Genomic DNA, 20,675 nt, shown 5'->3' with positions numbered 1-20,675 from the left:
ACTCTACATCCTGGTCGAGAAGCTTCTTTTGCCTTGTTGATTTATGTAGCACAGCACCACGTAGCCCTTGGTACTACTCATTTAGCTGGGCAGGGAAGAGCACGTACATGCTGCATGCATACACATATCTGCTACTCATATTTTACTTAGCGTGTCGACGCGTTAAGTCGCCGGAAGAACGTAGGCTGCAAGGCCGGCCAGGAACCGAGGAACGCAATGCATGCATATGCATGGGCAGCTGATCGACGTGTAATCCTAGCTAGCTAACTCAACTCCCGAGGTGTGTGAGTAAGCTGGGTTTGTTAATTTGCTTTTGTTTTAGTCGAGTCCTAGCTATTTCATGTCTCTCCCCTTCTTTGTTTCCTCTCGCGACATACGAGAGGGAGGCAACCGGTGGCGTACCCTTTTACGTCGGTGAGTCCTGGGTTTGCCTCTGTTTTGCTCCGGCTGCGGGAAGGTAGGAGAACCTCGGTGTCTCGTTCATGGCGTGTAGATAGGTTAGGTTTTGGGGGGGGGGGGGGGGGGCTTTGCTTAGATGACAGCGACGACGACGCTCAGGCCAAATAAAGTTTCCCACCTCCGGTGCAATCTCGACTTTTGTCGTTCCTCTAGGATAGCGTGGCTAGGGTTTCCTAGGTTGCGTTGGCAAAGTAGGAGTGGCGCATCCATGTGATTTTTGTTCTTTGGATTCAGCCACACCATGGTGGCGTATCGATCCTTCGGCGTCGTCGCGTAGCTTGGAGACTTGTACATGAGTGAAGATGAGGTTGGTTGCCGTTAGGAGAGGATGGCGTCTCGGGAGTAGGTTGGTGTCCTGATGGCGACAGATCTGCCGGTTTCCCCGACTTGGTCGATGTGGAGCTTCCCTTTGACTTGTCAAGCCGGTGGTTGCGATGGTGCTGGCTAAGATCTAACGATGTTTGCAAAAATGGTGTTATTGGCCCCTCCAATGGCTTATATGTAAATTTCTTTTGTTGGGGGGTTTTTCCTATAAATATTTCTCATACATGTGTCCTTCCTTGTTTCTATTTGTTGTTTTACGCGTGTGTTGTGGTTGTACCGTTGTTTTGTGTTTAATAATCGAACCCGGCAACTTAAGAAAAAGTAGGAGTATGTTAGCTAGTCAATAGCTAGGTTAATTATCGTCCGTAAACATCATATTCCATATAAACCACATTAAACTTTGATCAATATGGTACATTTTTTCAACCTCAAACATTAATTCTTCCGAGGTCAATTATGACCGTTCGATTAGGTGACGCGGTCGATGAATATGTCGGTCCCGCTACTCCCTCTTCCTATACTATGTCACCAACTTCTCAACGATGATCCTATATTATCGGACGTCGACTTGTACCATTTCCACTATTCACGCCTAAGCAAAAAAGTAAGGATTTCCGACCCTCTTCCTCGCACAATTTTAGTCGCCCACATTGTGTAGCCGGCCCTGTGTCGTATGCCCCAAATTTTCCATCTAAAATACATGGGACTTTGCCCTTTGTTTGTGTCAGAAATAGGTCATACGAACATGATCAATCGAAAACAAGATCTTGTGATTACAAAAATTGTGTCGAATGCCTCGAAGTAGGGGTTTTACCCAATAAATCTAGAGTCTTCGATGAGATAGACCTCTTTGAAAAGTGCAACTTCATATTTCTGTGCGCGTCGGCGCGTCGATTTCTCCGGCGATTTGTTCGCAACGACGCCGCTCCGGCATCGCCCCTCTGCGCCGGTTACCCATCCTCGCCGCTTTACAGTTTACACGTCCTCGGTCCTTGCACAGCCGCAGCGCTGCGTGTAGGTGAGACTTGCCAAGAAAGAGCGCGGGTTTCTTGTCGCTCGCCGCCTGACGCTGCCATGGCCGTGCGCGCCTGCGCCGACGTCTTAGCGGAGGCGTACGGCCGCAGCAAGGCCATGGGTGCGGCAGTCCTCGCCCCCAAGGACCACCGCAGTCACCAAAGTAGGTGCACATGCACGTTCGATGGTGCGTGCATATTCAAATTGGCGGCGGTGCATGCCGCTGATGGAATTTCTTTGATTTCAGTGTTTCCAGCATCTGCCGGACATGACATGCGCGGGCACCAAGGAGGTCCGATCGACCGACCGTATCATGCCGCAAACGCCGGCCGGGTAGGCACGCGCGCTCTCGCACCAACGAGATACAGCCATCAGCCAACGGGAAAATAATCAACGCGCGCGAGGCCACCCATCGAGTCGAAAGAGCCCTTTCAAACGTCGCTGTCTACTCTGCGCGCCGGCCCCTCGGGTTTCTGCACGCCAAAATAACCAGTCACCGCATTAATTAATTAATTGCCTTCTTTCAAACTGGTCCCAAGGCGCTGAAAAGGGGGTCCACACGCCGGTATGAAGACGTGCATGAGACGTTGCCGATACTGCCGGTTGGCTTCATTTTTAGGTTGCAACGGTGCGGCCACCGTCGATGCACATGACCTGCCCAGTTATATAGGACGCTGCCGGCATGCAGAGGAAGGAGACGAGGGACGCGACCTCCTCCGGCTCGCCTAGGCGACCCAAAGGGATGCGCGTACACTCCGCGTCCCACATGCTCGCCGCCGCCTCCGCGTCAAGCTGGATGCCGCTGCTGTCGAGGAGGTCCGACCGGACGCCTCCAGGCGCGACGCAGTTGACGCGGATGCCGTCGGGCGCCCACTCGACGGCGAGGTTACGAGTGAGCTGGTTCACGGCCGCCTTGGTCGCCGAGTACACGGACAGCTGCGGGTAGCCGAGAATCCCGCCGATGGAGGACACGTTCACCACCACGCCTCCGCCAAGGAGGAGCGGGTGCGCGAGCTGGGCGAGGTGGAAGCAGGACTCGAGGTTGGTGGCCATGAGGCGGGCGTAGTCCTCCGCCTTGGTCCCCGCCACTTCGCTGAAGAAGGTCTGTCCGGCGTTGTTGACGAGGATGTCCAGCCTCCCTCCGAGCTCGGCGCGGGCCGCGGCCACGAGCGCCTCCCTGTCGGCGCGCACGGAGACGTCGCAGGCGGAGGCCGTGACGCGCCCGCGCAGCCGCCCCGCGTCGACGTCGGCGTCCCACCCTCGCAGCCGCTCCTGCACGTCGGCGTCGCTCCGGGAACAGGTGTGCACGCGGACGCCGAACCCGGCGAGCTCCTCCACGATCGCGCGCCCGATCCCCTTGGTTCCGCCGGTGACGAGCGCCGTCTTGCCCGCCAGGCTCCAGCGCTCCTCCCTGCTCATGCCGCTCGCTGCCATTCTGTAAGCGGATCGGATGGGCACATTCGCACTAGACAAGTCTAGCTACATGTATTGTATATAAAGACATGATGCCGTAGAATTTGCCACAAAGTATTCCAAGGTACTAGATTATCCTCCTGGCATCCTCGGCAGAAGAGAGTGCGACGTGTATAGATGCTTTCCTCTGCAAGTTTTTGTTTTCTACTCCGTACAATGCATAGGAAAATCCGTAGCGTAGGCGTCACAGTCCCCCGGTGGCCGGGAACGGCGGCGGCCGGCCGGGCCAGGTCTTTGATCTGCGTCCAGGCTCGGGTCGAGCCGAGCTGGCTCGAGTGCACAGACAGTCAGGATCATGATAGGTTTCCCGTTAGCTACCCACAACTAGTCTACTCTCTTTAGTTTGTATTAAGTTAGGATCATGATAAACTCTAACCCTAGATGCATGATAAACTCTGCCCTAGAGAATGGAACACTGATTTCTTCACATTTAAGGTCGATAGATTTCATTTATGTACAATAGTATATTTCATTTTGCTCGCAAACAATAATTGACTTTAAACTCTATAAATAGGTTCGGTACTTCATCTAAATGGGTGGGTAATCCCATTTTTAGTTTTAATGTGTACGAAATCTGAAACTTAAATATATGCATTTGTGGTTTATATAAAAACATAAAAATAAGTGAAGTTTGAAACATTATAGCTTCATGTTAAGTTACTCCCTGCAGGATTACGTTGGAGTCTATACGACCTTATCCTACCTACACTAGTAGAAAAAGAGGTTTCATTTGAAGCTGCCTGAAGCATTAGTTTTGGCGCGTTTGAAACAGGTATTAATGTGATCATTAGTCACGGTTCTAAATAGCTAGGACGTTGCATGATTTTAGTCCCGGTTCAAAATGGACCTTTAATCCCGGATGGAGACACCAACCGAAAATAAAGGGGTTGCGGTAGGCTGAGCCTATTTTGTCCCTCTTGGTGAGGTTATTCTTTAATCTCGGTTGGAGACACCAATCCAGATTGAAGGTTTGGATCACATTTTTTATTTTTTTAAAATACAAAATAAAATGATATAAATTTCAAATTTAAAATCCTATTAGATTTAGGTTGGTTACGGGATCTAGTTATTATGAAAAATAACAAACATGAATTTTGACATATTACAAAACTGTATTCTTTAAAAAATCACCAACATGGATCATTTGAACTCTAACTACACTTAATATTAGGTCAAATTACACTCATGGTTAAACTTCTCAATTTGTCCATCCATCCTTACACTACTATAGTCCATGAAAAAAATAAAATATTGTTGATAATACTACCATATCAATCCTATTAACCCTTAGACCGTGATATGAAACCTCTTTATTATTTTCAATTTTTTAAAAAATATTTAAATAAATATCAATGATTAACTAATAATAATCTTTATGCAGAATGCAATTATTATTTTTTTTAATAAAGTAAAAATAAAAATTTCTAAATTTCTAGCAAAAACTAAAATCTTCCTACTTTCATGTTTCCATGCTAGTTTTCCGTGCGCCCTATTTTTCCATGCGTTATTCAAATGCTTTGACGTGCACACAGATTTGCCGTGCGCTTGGCACCGTTTGTCGTGCTCCTGGATTTTGCCGTGGGTTCTTGGGAGGTATGCCGTGTCGTTCATATTTACCGTGCATTGGCTGTCTTGGCTCATGGCATGTATGTCGTGCATCGAAGCACGGAAAGTACTAGCGCACGGCAGCGACAGATTCTCCGGTGGTGCGTTTGCCTAGCTAGCACGACATCAAAGTATTGGACCCGAACGCAGTGGGCTGGCCGCTGCAAAAACCCGATGGCACACGCCAGTCTGAACCTACGTACGTATATAGATCGCACCACCGCGAGGATGCCCTAGCAAAAAGCGTGGTCCCCTCGGATGACGCCCTCCGCGACATCTTATCCCGCTTGCCGGAGCACGTGGACCTCCTGCACTGCGCCGCCACGTGCAGGCGGTGGCTCTACCTCCTCGGCGACTCGGCCTTCATCTCGTGGTGGGAGAACGGGCGACGCGCCTCCTTCATCCTTGGGTTTTTCTTTCAATGCGTACTTCACGCCAGGCCGTTGGGCGGCGCGCCGCCTTCTCCCCATGTATAGGATCTAAATATATTAGTATTACGAGCTAAATGTTCCGTGCGTTATCACGGAAAAAATGCAGTGTGCAATTCGAAGCTAAAGCATCTAGATGATGGATCGTTTAAGTTTGGTTATCTCTATGTCTATCTCTATGTCGATTACCTTTCAAAATCTTGTACTTAATTGTTTGTAGTTTTCAGCCGACGCAGTCCATATGGAGGTCGCCGCCCATGGCCCATCCAGGGCCTCCGCCCTGAATGCTACACGTGTTTACCCCATGGATGCCGCCCATCGCCTCTTCGGGTACCCAAACTACGAATAACGGATGCACGAAATCAATCATTCTATTACACCTCATTTTTCATTTATAACAGGGTAACATCACACACGTAAACTTGTAACACCGTTTCTGCCTAGTGAGGACCTCTGTAAGTGCTGACGTGGCATGAACTTGTGGTTGTAAAAAAAAGATATGGCACGAACTTGTAACACCGTTTGACTGTACCGTTGAACTAGCGGTATAGGGCCCACCTCACTAGTAGAAAAGATGCCTTCCATCCCAACCGATTAGGAAAATATTTTACCGGGGATTAATGGGAACCGGGACAAATGCTATGGCCTCCATCGCCAGCGGGTTCGAACGGGACCTTTAGCCCCGGTTGGAGACACCAACCGAGACTAAAGGGCTATGGCAAGCTGCGGCCGATGCACACCTCTTTAGTCCCGGTTGGTGTTACCAACCGGAACTAAAGGTCTACTTTTAATCTCGGTTGGTGTCCCCAACTGGGACTAAAGGTTTTTCGGGTTTTTTACACTCCACGCACCCTCCCTCCTGTGGATCGTTTTTTTTTTTGCTTTGTAAAATCAAAAGAAAAATGATAGAAAATTTTAAAAATAAAATGTTTTCAGTCTTGTATGTTATGCAACCTACTATTCAGTGAAATTAAGAAATTCAAATTTTGACTTTTTTTGCAAAAAAAGCTTGAAAATGGTAAAACGGCTTTTTTGGTTGCATATGATATCGGAAAAAAAAACGTATAATATATCAAAATCGTCGTGGGTTTACCTGGTTAGCCTATTTTTAGATCCTCAAAATTCTAAAGGGAAGTACGAAAGCAGGAAGATTTTAGTTTTTGCCAGAAATTCAGAATTTATATTTTTTATTTATAAAAATAAATATTAATAAAAGCAAACATTGTTATTACATCATTACTACTGAAGTATGAAAAGTTTTTAGATTTGGTTTCGCAAAAAAAAATTAAAATTTAAAAATAATAAATAATAATAAAAATAATATTTCATTTATTTATTCAAGATTATTTTTACATCATTACTTTTGTTTATTAAAAATAATTATCTGGACCATCAAAAAATAAAGAAGTGTCACATCGTGAATAATAGGTTAATAGGATTGATATGATACTAGTATCAATAACATGCGCAGAGCATTTGGAAGTAGGACGAAAAGAACTGAGAAGTTAAGTGTGCTAGAGCTGGATTATTCTAAGGTTGGGTGACCGAGCGGGAAATTTGACCACAAGTGAGAAATTTAACCCGAGATTAAGTGTAGTTAGATACTAAACTATGCAAATAACTAAAATAATAAAAATTCTGAAAAAATAAAAAAAGGAGTGGAAAAAAATTAGAAAAAAATATTTTTTTCACCTGGAGGCCTTTAGTCCTGGTTGGTGTTACAAACCGGGACTAAAGTTACTCCATCCCGACGCACGTCTGTACAGCCCACGTGAATGAACCTTTAATCCCGGGACAAAAGTCTAGGCGGTAGGAGGTAGGATCCGTCGATTATGCAACCACCCATATTGGGTAATAAAATTCTTGGTCGTTTCCTCCAACCGTGTAGACACCTCCGTAAATAGTTCGTGGTCCTCCAAGCGCTGAACCGACGATCATAAATGGAGCAAAGCTGTAGACCTGTAGATGACCAACATAAGAGAAGAATTTTTGCTGTCAAAAACCTTGTCATTTCTACATAGCCAAAGCGACCATATAATGGCAATCGCTCCCACTCTGATAAGAACTTTAAACCTAGAATCCACTCCATTTAGCCAACTGCCAAAAAATATTTGCAATGCTTTTCGGTGGGTATAGGGTAGAGCCTATATGAAAGATGGACCATATAGACCTCGCAAACTAGCATTGGAAAAATGTGTTATATTGTCTCCTTTTCGTGACGGAAAATACACTTCGTACAACCATGCCAATTCCGCTTTACAAGGTTATCCTTAGTAAGAATCACACCTCGACGAAGGTACCACACAAAAATCTTAGTTTTCAGTGGAATCTTCATCTTCCAAATGGATTTATTGTTAAAGATCAGCTGAATAGGTTCAATTAAAGCCTTATACATGGACCCAATTGAGAATAATCCGTTTTTGATTAGGATCCAACGGAACTCGTCTGAGCCTTATAGTAGTTGGACTGAAGCTAATCTTTGTATGAGCACATTCCAAGCAACCAAACAAGGACCAACAAGATCACACCTGAACGTCATATTCGGAGGTGATGTTCCCATCACCTTCTGTAAGGTATCATGCTTATGACGCACAATATTGTACAAGGCAAGATATTGTTCACGGAGGGTGGTTGCTCTCAACCATTTGTCCTCCTAGAACCTTATCTCCGACCCATCTCTAATGGAAAATGAGCCATATGGGAAGAAGTATTTGTTAGTTGCCATAATACCGGCCAAAAAATGTGAGTCCCCCCGGTTTCCATATTACATGAGAGATTGCATTTGAGCCACAATACTTCCTCCGCAACAGGTTCTGCCTTACACCATCCTCAGTTAGCAACCGAGCTAGCCATTTACCTAGCAAAGCTCTGTTCTTAACTTCAAGATGATGAACACCAAGTCCACCTTGATCTTTTGGACGGCAAATGACATTCCATTTTTTCAACTAGTATGTTTTCTTCTCACTATCTCCTTGCCAAAATAATCTTGATCGGAAGTAATCCAATCTATGCAAGACTCCTTTAGGCAACTGGAAAAATGAAATCATATACAATACCATATTCGTGAGTACTGAATTAATGAGTACCAATCTCCCCCCTAAAGATAGAAGTTTGCCTTTCCAGCTACTTAGCCGTTTATGTGGTCTCTCCTCAATGAGTTTCCATTCAGCAAGTATGAGCCTCCGGTGATGGACCGGAATGCCCAAATAGCTAAGTGGAAACTGCCCAGCTCACATCCGAATAGTTCGGCATAAAGGTTGGCCTCGTTTTGGGCTTCACCAAAACAAAACAATTCACTCTTATAGAAATTTATTTTGAGACCTGACAATTGCTCAAACACTGATAAAATTAGTTTGAGTTTTGTAGCTTTTGCTAGGTTATGATCCACAAAAAAATTGTATCGTCGGTGTACTGAAGACTTGATAAACCCCCATCAACTAAGTGAGGTGCCACTCCTTCAATTTGACCATCAACATTTGCATGCTCAATTAAAATCGCCAACATGTCCGCCACAATGTTAAATAACATTGGAGATAGGGGATCACCTTGTCTTAAAACTTTTTTTGTTTGAAAGTATCTACCAATGTCATTATTGACTTTGATAGTGACACTTCCTCCAAAAACAAAGTTATTAATTAAAGTGTGCCACTCCTCAGAAAAACCTTTCATACGGAGAGTTTGTTGAAGGAATGATCATTTGACTTTATCATAGGTTTTTTGGAAGTCGATCTTAAGGATAACCCCATTTAACTTTTTGCGGTGCAACTCATGGATTGTTTCATGCAGCGTGACGATTCCATCTAGGATATATCGTCCTTGCATGAAAGCAGTCTGAGTGGGGTGCACCACGTGATCAGCCACTAAATTTAGTCTAATAGTAGCCACTTTGGTGAAAATCTTAAAGCATACATTTAAAAGGCATATAGGTCTATATTGTTGAATCCGTTCCGCATCGTTGACTTTAGGAAGCAGTATGATCTTCCCGAAGTTGATTCGGAATAGTTCAAGCTAACCAGCATGAAGATGAGCCAATAAACCCACCAAATCAAACTTGATGAGGTCCCAGAAGTTTTGATAGAATTTCGCTGGAAAACCGTCGGGTCCTGGTGCTTTATTATGCTCCATTTGAAAGACCGCTTTTCTCACTTCCTGTTATGTGTAAGGATTAGTAAGAATGACGTTCTCTTCTGGAGAAACCTAGGGGATATCATCGATCCTTGATTCATCCAAGGTCACCTCTGATTCCTCCGATGCACCGAATAAACCTTTGTAATACGACGTAATATATGCTTTGAGTTGCTCATGGCCCTCGATTAAACCCTCTTCTTGTGTTAGAGAATGAATGAGTTTCTTCCGGTGTCGGCCATTGGCTACACTATGGAAGTATCTCGTATTCGAATCTCCTTGAAGAATGAATTGGGCTTTAGATTTCTGATACCATTTGAGTTCCTCTTCTCACAGTAGTCCAGCTAGCTTCGCATTATATTGACTTTAAAGGTCAATTTCTTGCGTAGTCAGCGTCCTCACTTCCGCGATTGCCTCTAGATCATCAATACTCGATGACAGAGAGAGTTTCTCCTGCTTAAGCAACCCAGCCATGTGTCTCACCCACCCACCAAGGTATCTTCGTAGTGAACAGAGTTTGTTATTTCACATTTGAATGGGGGTAGATCCAGCTACTGGTTGCTCCCATGCATTCTTAACCATGTCTGAAAAACCATCTCTAAGCATCCATCCAAGTTTGAATTTGAACGGTCGCCAAAACTGAGGAGATGGCGTTCTAGTAGTTAATAATATAGGAGCATGATCCGACAAAGACTATACGAGGTAGAACCCATATAGTGACTAGAGCGAATTTTTGTTTCCAATCCGAGTCCATGAGTACGCGATCTAATTTCTCATAAGTAGGCTCTGGAAGACTATTAGCCCAAGTAAACTGTCTTCCAACCATTGCAACCTCTCTTAAGTCCAAACTGTCAATAACAACATTGAACAAAATGGGCCAATGGTTGTCGAATCTGCCTTTGCTCTTCTCATAGAGGTATCGTAGCAAATTAAAGTCACCACCTATAACGATATGATATGGATTATGTTTTGCTAGATTAACCAACTCACGAAGGAAAACAGTCTTAAAAATATCCTGCGCAGCCCCATAAACAGAAACCAAACTCTAAATAAAATTATCTGGTTTATTTTCAATATGAAGTTTTATATGAAAATCACCTTCCGAATTATCAATAATTTCCATGGTCGTAGTTCGGACTCCTATTAATAGGCCGCCAGAACATCCCCGCGGCGAACGCGATACCCAATCAAAATCTTCCCCGCCTGAAAGGTGATTTAGAAAATTTGGCCGAGCACTGTTAGTGCACCTCCGCATGGTGGGCTGCCTTGATGGCGACGGTGGCCGAGCTGGACCTCAACGACCTTCGGCGTGCGACCTCCTTGCTGCACGTGACCATGTTGGCGCATGCCATTCAGCAGGCTGGTGCGGCGTGCAGTGTCCCCCAATGTAGCAGCGACCAGAGTCCGGGGATGAATCTCGTCCTTGCACCGCTGCCTTTGGGCGCAACAGACGGCCGGTAGCTCGCCGCTTACGCTTCCACAAAGGCGTCCTTATCCGGCTCCTTAGGCCTCTTCATGACCACCACACTCGTTGTTGTTGCCCGACGAAACATCACCACTGAAAAAAATATTTTTTTAGTGCATCGCACATAATGTTAGTTTCAAAACTGTCTCAATTTTCACCACAACGGTGATTTGTGCCATATAACCAACAATGTCAGAGTAGAAGAACATTTTTTGTCCTTTTTAATGCCAAAATAAGTTACTTTATGTGATTCACTGCGCACGCTTTTTGAGAAACAAAAGGGCATGTTATGTACGAGGCAATCACACACATTTTCTCTAAATAAAAGGTATGATGTAGGAGAAAGTCACACACAGTTTTAGAATAAAAAATTTGTGTGATGTGCAATTTTAAGATCTAGTGAAACCTTCTTCCTTCACCATAAAAAAACTTCTTCCTTCTCATATTCAATTTCTAAATAGTACAGTTGAGTGATGCCAACTTTATTTTAGAGTTGGTAGGCTTTTCTTAGTTCGAGGTGAGATAATGGAGAAAAAGAAAGTTGTTTTTCCTTAGCTAAGAGATAAATTTTTAAACAATAAGGGAGATTATTACATCCGTTCTAGTTTATAGGGCTTGCGCGTATCTCTAGGTTATCAATTTGACCAACATACTATCATTTGTATAATATAAAAATTATATCATTAGAAAGTAGAACATCTAAGCTTTCTAATGATATATATTTTGTAATACATATGTTGCATTATCATCGTCAAATTTACGACCTAGGGGCACTTGTAAGTCATGTGAACTGGGACGGAGGAAGTACCACCTATCTCCACTTAGCAATATAATTTTCTACAAAAATTTAATTAATTGTTAGGGATGGTAACATGAATAATGGGCTGTAAAACTTATATTTATTGTCTTCTCTAGGTAATGTGCAAGACACTTTTTCTTTACTATTATACATGCTCTTCCATATGGCGCCCAAAATTCTGCACAGAAATCGGGCACAAAATTAGTTTTTTGTTTTGCAAAAGCAAAATTAGATTTTTGGCCCTTTCAGACAGCGAGACGTGCATATTTGTAGTGCCAATATGCCTTGCCGGACGTCCTTGTCTCGCCGGCCCGCCTGGTTTCAGCACGCGGTTCACGTACCGGTGAAATGAAAATTAAGTTCCCCACAAAGTTGTGAGAGGCAGCTAAACAGGACGAGACTACCCAACCGGCGGCCGCAGTGCCTTATCCACTGTGAAGCACACACGTACGTCTGTGTTTTTGAGTACAAACAACGCTAGGTCCTGGTTGCAGCAATGGTCTCTCTGTTCCTGCTGCTTCTCTGCGCCCATGGCGGAGCTCCTGTTCTTGGCTTCACGCGGAGCGACTTCCCGCCGGACTTTGTCTTCGGAGCCGCCACATCCGCCTACCAGGTAAAATACTGTACAATGATAATGGCCCCACAGTAAAGATTAGTCTCCATTGGGCTGGTAGTATTTTGTTTCCTACTCGTATTTTAGTTAACCGTTCCAGGGTTAATTTGCTTGTAGTACGAGGGCGCTGTAGCCGAGGACGGCGGGAGCCCAAGCATCCGGGACACCTTCACTCATGCGGGTAATTGACCTGTCGAGTTTGGTACTGAATGCGAACTTGGGACTACGGTAAGAACTGGACGGTGGATTTATGTATGCCAAGTTTTAGTTCTGAATTGACCGTCCTGATCACAGGGAAAATGGCGGACAAAAGCACAGGTGATGTCGCTGCCGACGGGTACCACAAGTACAAGGTACACGCTTCCAAATTTGATCTTCTTCTTTTTCCTGCATTCAGTTGTTGTGTTTTCCAGAATGAATATTCAAACATTCTGTTTTACCCATACATGATACGATATTTCAGGATGATGTGAAGCTCATGGCTGACACGAACCTAGAGGCTTACAGATTCTCCATCTCATGGTCAAGGCTTATTCCAAGTATGAAATTTCATTATAGGCTTTCATTGCAGTACACTACAATTTTTATTTTTTACTGATTATCAGTTTTGAAATGACATTTTGCAGATGGTAGGGGAGCTGTCAATCCAAAAGGGCTGGAGTACTACAACAGCCTTATAGATGCGGTAGTGCAACATGGTACCTTTTTTTTTTTCTTTTTCTCTAGTCTCTGTATAAATTATATTGTACTGACAAAACAAAATTATTTGTTAATAACCTGTTAGTAAATGGCCAAAACAACAAAATCTGTCACGTTGTCTTTTCTTCTTTTCTCCACCATCTGAACCTATCTGTGTCTATCATGTTTCCTCAGGGATTCAAGTCCATATTATGCTTTACCACCTTGATTACCCTCAAATCCTGGAAGATGAGTATGGAGGATGGTTAAGCCATAGAATTGTGTAAGATCCCGGAATTTCTCCCTTGTAATGATGAAATTAGTCAAAATCCTAGAATGTTTGGAGGTTTCCTCGCTTTCCTAGTAATATTTTCTAACAGGTGGTGCTGCAAAATGCAGGGAGGATTTCACAGCATTCGCAGACATCTGCTTCAGGGAGTTTGGAGACAGGGTTTCATACTGGACTACGATAGATGAACCTAATGTCGGTGCGATCGGATCTTACGACAGCGGCATAATCGCACCGGGACATTGCTCCGATCCTTTTGGAATAACAAAATGTACCATTGGCGACTCAACTGTGGAACCATATATAGCAGCTCATAACATGCTACTGGCGCATGCATCGGCTACTCGACTTTATAGAGAAAAATATCAAGTGAGTATCATTGTTCCCACTATTAGAAATTGTGCCTTTCTGCAAACTCATTACTTCGTTTGTGTGGAAATAATAAGCTATTGAAATTTATGTTGCCAAGTAAGACTAATTCAGAAAAAAAACAGTATTATCCTTCTATATTTTCAACAAGAGAGGTATTAAGTATGTTGGCATCTAGGATTAATATAGAAAAATCACTATCGTCTAACCGTATTGTTTAACTATATTTTCTGAACATATACTAAAATTTTGGAGTCGATCTCTACTACTCCCTCTGATCCATAATACATGTCATGGTTTTAGTTCAAATTTGGGAGTAGATCAAATTTGTTGGTATATGTTTTGATGTTCTCTTTTCTCGACATAAGGTCTGATTATTTTCTCATGATGCATACTCATATGAAAATGTTTATCTGTTTATAAAAAGAGATTTTCATGTAGGCCATTCAAAAGGGGGTTATTGGCCTAAATATTTACTCTCTTTGGGCTTATCCTCTTAGCAACGCTACTTTGGATATAGAAGCAACTAAAAGACTTGTAGACTTCACATTTGGCTGGTATGTTGTTCTTACTCTATTTTTTGCTTCAGGAATGCTGCACTAACCAACTTATGGTTCCCTTTTTAGGGTACTAGAGCCCTTGATATCTGGAGATTATCCAGAAACAATGAAGAAGATTGTTGGTTCTCGTCTTCCAAAGTTCACAAGAACTCAGTCTGAAGCTGTAATTGGTAGTGCTGATTTCATCGGAATAAATCACTACTTTTCTGTCTATGTGAATGATCGCCCTTTAGACAAAGGTGTGCGCGACTATGCAGCTGACTTGTCGGTTAGCTACAAAAGTAAGCATCATTGCTTTAATGTCCATAGTTTTATAGCAGCTAGTAGTAATGGGTAATGTGATCCATTTATCTACTGAATATGTCGATGCAAACAAAGGCTCACACTGTCAACAAATCAAATGACGAGATTATTTTGTAACGCTTCTGAACCAGATTTATAATTTTCTTAGATTTTTTCTACTAATGGCTCATCTAACAAATTATATGTTTCTTTGACGCAGCATCTAAAAATGACCCGCCAGGCGGTAAGGTAAAGTTTTTCATGCAATTTTATGTCAGATACTAGACTGGGTTCAGCTATTTTGGGACATGAAAATCATCAAATTTGAATTTCTGATCTAACACGAGATACTCGACATTAATGAAATAGTTAAGCCTGAAGGTCACACAGTTGAACAAAATAATGGGATTGTGTCTATCTTGCAAGTTGTGACGTATAGACAACTTTTATGGAATGCAGTTTCCCCCAACGTCTTATCCCACTGACCCCAGCGGATTGCAACTTGTGCTATTGTATCTAAAAGAAGCCTGCGGTGACATTCCCATTTATATCCAAGAGAATGGCAAGTCGATCTAGCTTCCATTTACATGATCTCCAAATTTTTGGTTCAGCTATTCTTTTGTATGCAACCGTTAAATTTGCACTTCATAAATGTTGGGTGATATATATCTTTTGCCCTCTGTTCCTTCCTCTCTCTCTAGGCAGTGCATCTAGCAATGACACTCTGGACGACACCGACAGGCTCGAGTACATGAAGAGTTACATAGAGGGGACATTGGCTGCATTAAGGTAGTAATAAATAAATAAAAATCCCTGACTTTTTTTTCCTTCAGCAATGTAGTTTTTTTTTGAAATACCTTCAGCAATGTAGTTTCATGCATTTGGGCCGCCTTGTCAAAAAGATCTTCAGAGTTCAGACCAGGATGCTCTATTGCTCTGCAGGAATGGAGCCAATGTGAAAGGCTACTTCACCTGGGCCTTCTTGGACGTCTTCGAGTTCCTGGCAGGGTACCAGACACGTTACGGCCTGTACCGTGTTGACTTTGACGACGAGGCACTACCACGCCAGGCTAGGCTCTCCGCTCGCTGGTACTCTGCCTTCTTGAAGAACAAGGGTATCCACGTTCAGAGTGACCTCAACAATCCAGGATCGGATGCTGAACAATGAGTTAGCTCACTCGGTACAAAGTTTATAACTTGGGGTCAACGTACATATATACGGTTATTACATACGGATAGATATACGATCTGTGTAGGTCTCTCTTGTTTCTTTCTTGGGAGAGCCAATAAATAAGAGAGCATGTACATGCATCATGATACATTGATCCATATATACTTCGTATGACAGATAGCAGGCCTAACAAAAAAAAATAGACAGCTTGTATTGTCTCGATTGGATTCAATTCACTTCTTTGGAGGTTAAATTTGAAGAATTATTATGTGTGCTTTTTTTGTTTTTTTTGAGAACCCGCAACAGCGTGCGCGTCATTGTATTAAGCTGACAAGAAACGCCAAGAATGGCTACAACACCACACATGCCTTTTGGCTTACAACACACTCCTACAACACCGACGCAAAGCACACCTTGCCCAACCTTAACCCAAGAATGGCGAGGCGGCGGGGCACAGAGTCTCCAAACCGCATCACAGCCAACTCCAACAACACGACCAACTTCCCAAACTGCCGAGACCAACGTACCACATCATACGCCTAGAAGATGAAGCGCATGATTGGCAGGGTGTGGCCAAACTTGGGAATGGGTCGACAAGCGTGTTGGCGATTGCGTACATTGCGCTCCAGAGACTCACACCTGGAGCAGTAGCAGAAACCGGTGAGGCTACCATCACCGAGAGCCATCCCTCTCAGCCAAAACAGCGCCTTCAAGAAGGGGACGGCGTTGCTGCGCCGCCGCTGCCCGGCCCGGCAAGACAGACCTAGGGTTTCCCCTGGCGTCGAGGGTAGGAACGGTCAGGACCCAAAACCACGCCTCCAAGGAGGGAGATGGCACCCACAGGTGTCACCGTGGTCCGCAACGGAAGAACCGAGCAGGATTTTCACCCGGGCCAAAGACCGCCCAACGGCGAGATGGAGACGCGCCAAAAGCCGGCCTGGACCACCGCAGCAGGAGGCAACTAGAGGTCGATGGAGAAGGGCGAAACGCACCAAAAGCCACCGCAGCAGCCACCCAAAACCGGCCAGAAACGAGACCGAGAAGGTCTGCTCCTCCTGGTAGTTGGGTCGCTACTGCCGCCGGAGCACTCCGGCCACCACTGCCGCCGGAGGGCCACCAAGGGGACAGCCCTCTGTAGGCGCAGATACAGAGCAGAGCCAGCGCTGCCAGGAAGGGGGAGTCGCCCGCTCGAGCCCATCTGGGCCCGTGCAAGCCCATCTAGGCCCGCAAACCGCAACGCCGCCGGCGCACCAGGCCGCCATGGGCGGACGAGCACAGCACAGTGCGTCGGGTCAGCGGGGACCCCAGCACCCTCCACCAGCCGGTCGACCCAAGCCCACGCCGCCCACTGCCACGCCCACATGCGGGAAGCCGCCGCCACGAGGACGCCGCCTGGAACGCGGAGCCGCCGCGCCATCGCCGAGACGACCGCGCCGTCGCGCCCTCCGACAGCGGGACGCCCACCACGACCGCAGAGACCCGCGCCTCCACCGCCGCGCGTGGGATAAGAAAAGGCCCCGCCGCCGCCGCCCCCCCACGGGCTTTGCCCGGCGGCGCCCTCTGGCGGCGGCGAGGAGAAGGGGAGGGGCCTGGGGAGGGCCAAGGGGAGGCGCCGCCAGAGAGCTCCCGGTCGCTCGCGGGAGCGACACGGGAGCTAAGCCCTATATCTATTTCTTATTTAATGTTCGTGTGCTTTTTTCAGATATTACATGTAAACCAGCCAACTACTCGAATTGAGTAGATACGTGTTTTGGGATAGTCATTCAGATCCATTTTGGATAGTCATTCAGATCCATTTGTCTGCCCATGTTGGGCATGCAGATCTTATCTTTGCAAGAAAATTGTGTAAATTTGAAGTGACCAAACAGCGAAATTATAATTTTGTTTTAAAACGTTGATCAGAAAAAATAAAATAAAAGGTTATGTTAGATCAACCACAGGAGAAGTTAAAAGATTGGGCCACGTAAATTGGAGAGACCAGCAACTAAGATATCATCAGACAAACTTCTGCAATGAAGATGACAGAAAGATATAAAAGAAAAAGTAATACTTCATAAACGAGTGAGCATTTGGTGCACATGAGCACCAGTGCTCTCAGTTTTTTAAATATTAAAAAATTATGTATCTATGTTTCAAAAAATCATCATATTTATTCCATGAATACACATATATGTTCTGAATACTCGTGAGAAATTTCGCTAGAAGTTGCATTGTATTTTGAGCTACAGTAAAAAAACAAATTTGTGGGTACGTATAGGGACGTATATTTGTCAGAAATTTGTCTTTTTTGTATAGCTCAAAATATAATATATTTTTCTCCAATTTTTTTACTGTATCTTTGAAATGTCTATATGTATGTAGGTTGCTCCTGGTGCTCATGTGCTAAAGACACTTTTCGCTACTGTTCAACAACGGTCCATATATATACAGCTATTACATGTGAACGAGTTGGTCACTTTGCTTTCTCCGAAGAAGGCTGCTCCTCCTCCCTTATAAATAAAGGGAAGATAAACTTTGCCTCTATGTACAAGAGTGCAGCTGTTGCACCGAGCGTGCCCGTGACTATTTTAAATAGATGTTTCTCTACAAATTCAATAGTAGAGCTGCAGATGAAAAAACGATTTTGTTAGAAAACTAATTTTGAGAGAAACTGCAAGAAAAAAAACAGTATAACATAATGAATTACACTGGTGCAGGGCCAGGAGTTCGCCCAAGCAGGTGGAGCAGCTTCTTATTCTCAAGCTCCATGGCGCACTTTGGATGATCTGCCTGGCGGAGCAAATGAAGCAACTCTTGTTTCTTTTCCTGGATTTGCCTGGTAAGGGGTTCTGCATTATTTGTGGGAAGATGCTGTTGTGGCCACGCAAAGAAAGTTAGATAGTTACGCCGAGAATTTTGATACACATTAAGATTACACTGCAAGAAAGTTCGGAGTATATAACAGGAAAAAACACAATAACAGAAGAATTGTAAATGTTGCATATGCAAAAACTAGTTAGTCAATTAACATATTATTAATTATTGTATTCCGCTAGCAATTTGTTTCTGCCAGTAAATATGGTAATTAGAACCCCACAAAAAAACGAGGCCTAAAGAGTAAGTTTCTAACTCTAGTTCTGATTTTGCTAATTTCACACGATATAATAAGAGTGTGCATACCTTGTTATTATTAAGAAGGTTTGGTGATTCTGAGGAACTGAACCGGCGAAGTGAGCTACGGCCATGGCTAATCCTTTGCAGCAGCTGCCTCTGTTCCTCCTTGAGGGCCGTCGTAAAATATGAATTCGGTCGCTCAAAGGCGCGACCGCAGACCTTCGTCGCAGCAGATCGAAGCGCTGCCGCTGCCATTGGAGAGGGGATTATTCAGATCTCGATCTACCTAGGATTGTTGTCGCCACCGAGTTCCTCGATACCAAAGTCTCCCCCATCATATATCCTACGGGCTAACCTAGGGTTTGCCCGCATCTAACTGGAGCACGGCCCGCTAGTACGAAACCGTGTAGTTTTCGTGTTCGTCTCCGTCCGCCGGGGGTCCTATCCGTGCAGTATCCGATACCGGTACGGCGACAAAGTGCAGTATCCACGCTTCCTATAGCTAGAAGGTCGGATTCACTTCCTTTCTCACTAGTGGAAAGCGGGACAACAGGCCCAATTTATTTGAGCCTTCAGTCCCGGTTTGCAAACCGGGATCAACATGACGGGACTAAAGGGTCCCCTTTAGTCCTGGCTTAAAGTTGCACCGGGTCTAAAAGCGTCGCCACGTGATGCGGCTAGGGCGCTCGTGGTGGAGGGCCTTTGGTCCCGGTTCGTGGTACGAACCGGGCCTGGAGGTTCTCTGCAGCGGCAGAAAATTGCTATTTCTCTGCCGCGACACAGGTTTAGGGTGGAGCAGCGTTTCTCTGTCGCGGCAGGGTTTCAGCAATGCATATATCATTCAAAAACCACAAAATATCGTCGTGAATATATAGACATCGTCAACAGTACACGTAATGCATGCATATTTACAATATAAAGTCGGATCTCTTTACTAAATCTATTGGCCTTTACGAAGTTGCTCAATATCTACGACCTCCCGATAGTGCTCTCCAGTTGGGGCAATGACCTCGGTAAGAAAGAATCCCGTCTTGAATTGCACGTATGCGATCCTCCGTTATGAGAGTGTCCCGCAGGCATATCATCTATATTTAAAAAAGAAGATCAACATATATATGAATGGAACTCAATTCAATTGATGGTACTAAGATTAATTGTGAAAATTTGTTATCGTACACGAGTGTGGAGTATAGTTTCCTCCGCATCCCTGTGACAGGCCATGTCACGAATGAAGTTGCAGACGTAGTATCCACATAAGTTATTGATTAAACTAATAATCAAGCATCGTATTGAAAGAAAATATCATAGAGTTTCACGGACATAGCTATATATATAGTACTACTTACAGGGTAATCTTTAAATGTAAGCTCCGATTTCCATTTACCCGAAACAGTATTGATGAACCGTTTCCAAGCCCTGCTCAACAAAAAAATGAGTAAATGAGTTAAGTGTGGCTTGATTTGTGTAAACTCAAGTGGCAAATCCTCTTAAGCATTTCATCGAACACCTCTTGTGCATGTGAAGAGAGCAAAGCAATACACCCCTCTTGTGAAGAAAGTGAAAAAATGGCTAAGTGTGGCTCACACTTCGGCACGGGCAAGGTTATATAGGCAGATTGGGGACTTTGTCCCGGTTTGTAATACAAACCGGGTCCAAAGGGTGGGCCTATGGTCCCGGCCGGGACTAAAGGGTTCCGACGCCTGACACGGCCTGCCGCGCCCTGCCGCCGACCCTTTAGTCCCGATTTGTAGTACAAACCGGGACCATAGGCCGCTAACGGACATGCGCCAGCGGGTGGGGTCGCCCTGCGCGTAACGAGCCGGGACCAATGCCCCTCATTGGTCCCGGTTTGGTTGAGAACTGGGACATTTGCTCCCAGGGGCTTGGGACCAAAGGCCTCTTATCCACTAGTGTCTGAATCAAGTTTT

General features: G+C 44.7%; 1 protein-coding gene and 1 pseudogene across 1 annotated transcript; one reads left to right on the top strand and one right to left on the bottom strand.

The window, feature by feature from the left end:
• The window catches only part of LOC124660338, a 44,222-nt pseudogene extending 28,501 nt beyond the window's left edge, over positions 1–15,721 (top strand).
• On the bottom strand, positions 2,413–3,231 carry LOC124660344 (noroxomaritidine/norcraugsodine reductase-like). Its single transcript, XM_047198151.1, has one exon. It carries the CDS (start codon positions 3,229–3,231, stop codon positions 2,413–2,415), a length of 819 nt encoding a protein of 272 aa, XP_047054107.1.
• Positions 15,722–20,675: the final 4,954 nt, after the last annotated feature.

Source organism: Lolium rigidum, chromosome 6 (assembly GCF_022539505.1).
Source record: "Lolium rigidum isolate FL_2022 chromosome 6, APGP_CSIRO_Lrig_0.1, whole genome shotgun sequence".
In the NCBI taxonomy this organism is placed as follows: domain Eukaryota; kingdom Viridiplantae; phylum Streptophyta; class Magnoliopsida; order Poales; family Poaceae; genus Lolium; species Lolium rigidum.
The sequence above is the reverse complement of the archived record's forward strand: the minus strand, read 5'-3'. Positions and strand labels throughout refer to the sequence as shown.

What these genes read in the sequence shown, in the direction of transcription:
- LOC124660344 (XM_047198151.1), bottom strand. Translation starts at nt 3,231, where the DNA reads ATGGCAGCGAGCGGCATGAGCAGGGAGGAGCGCTGGAGCCTGGCGGGC.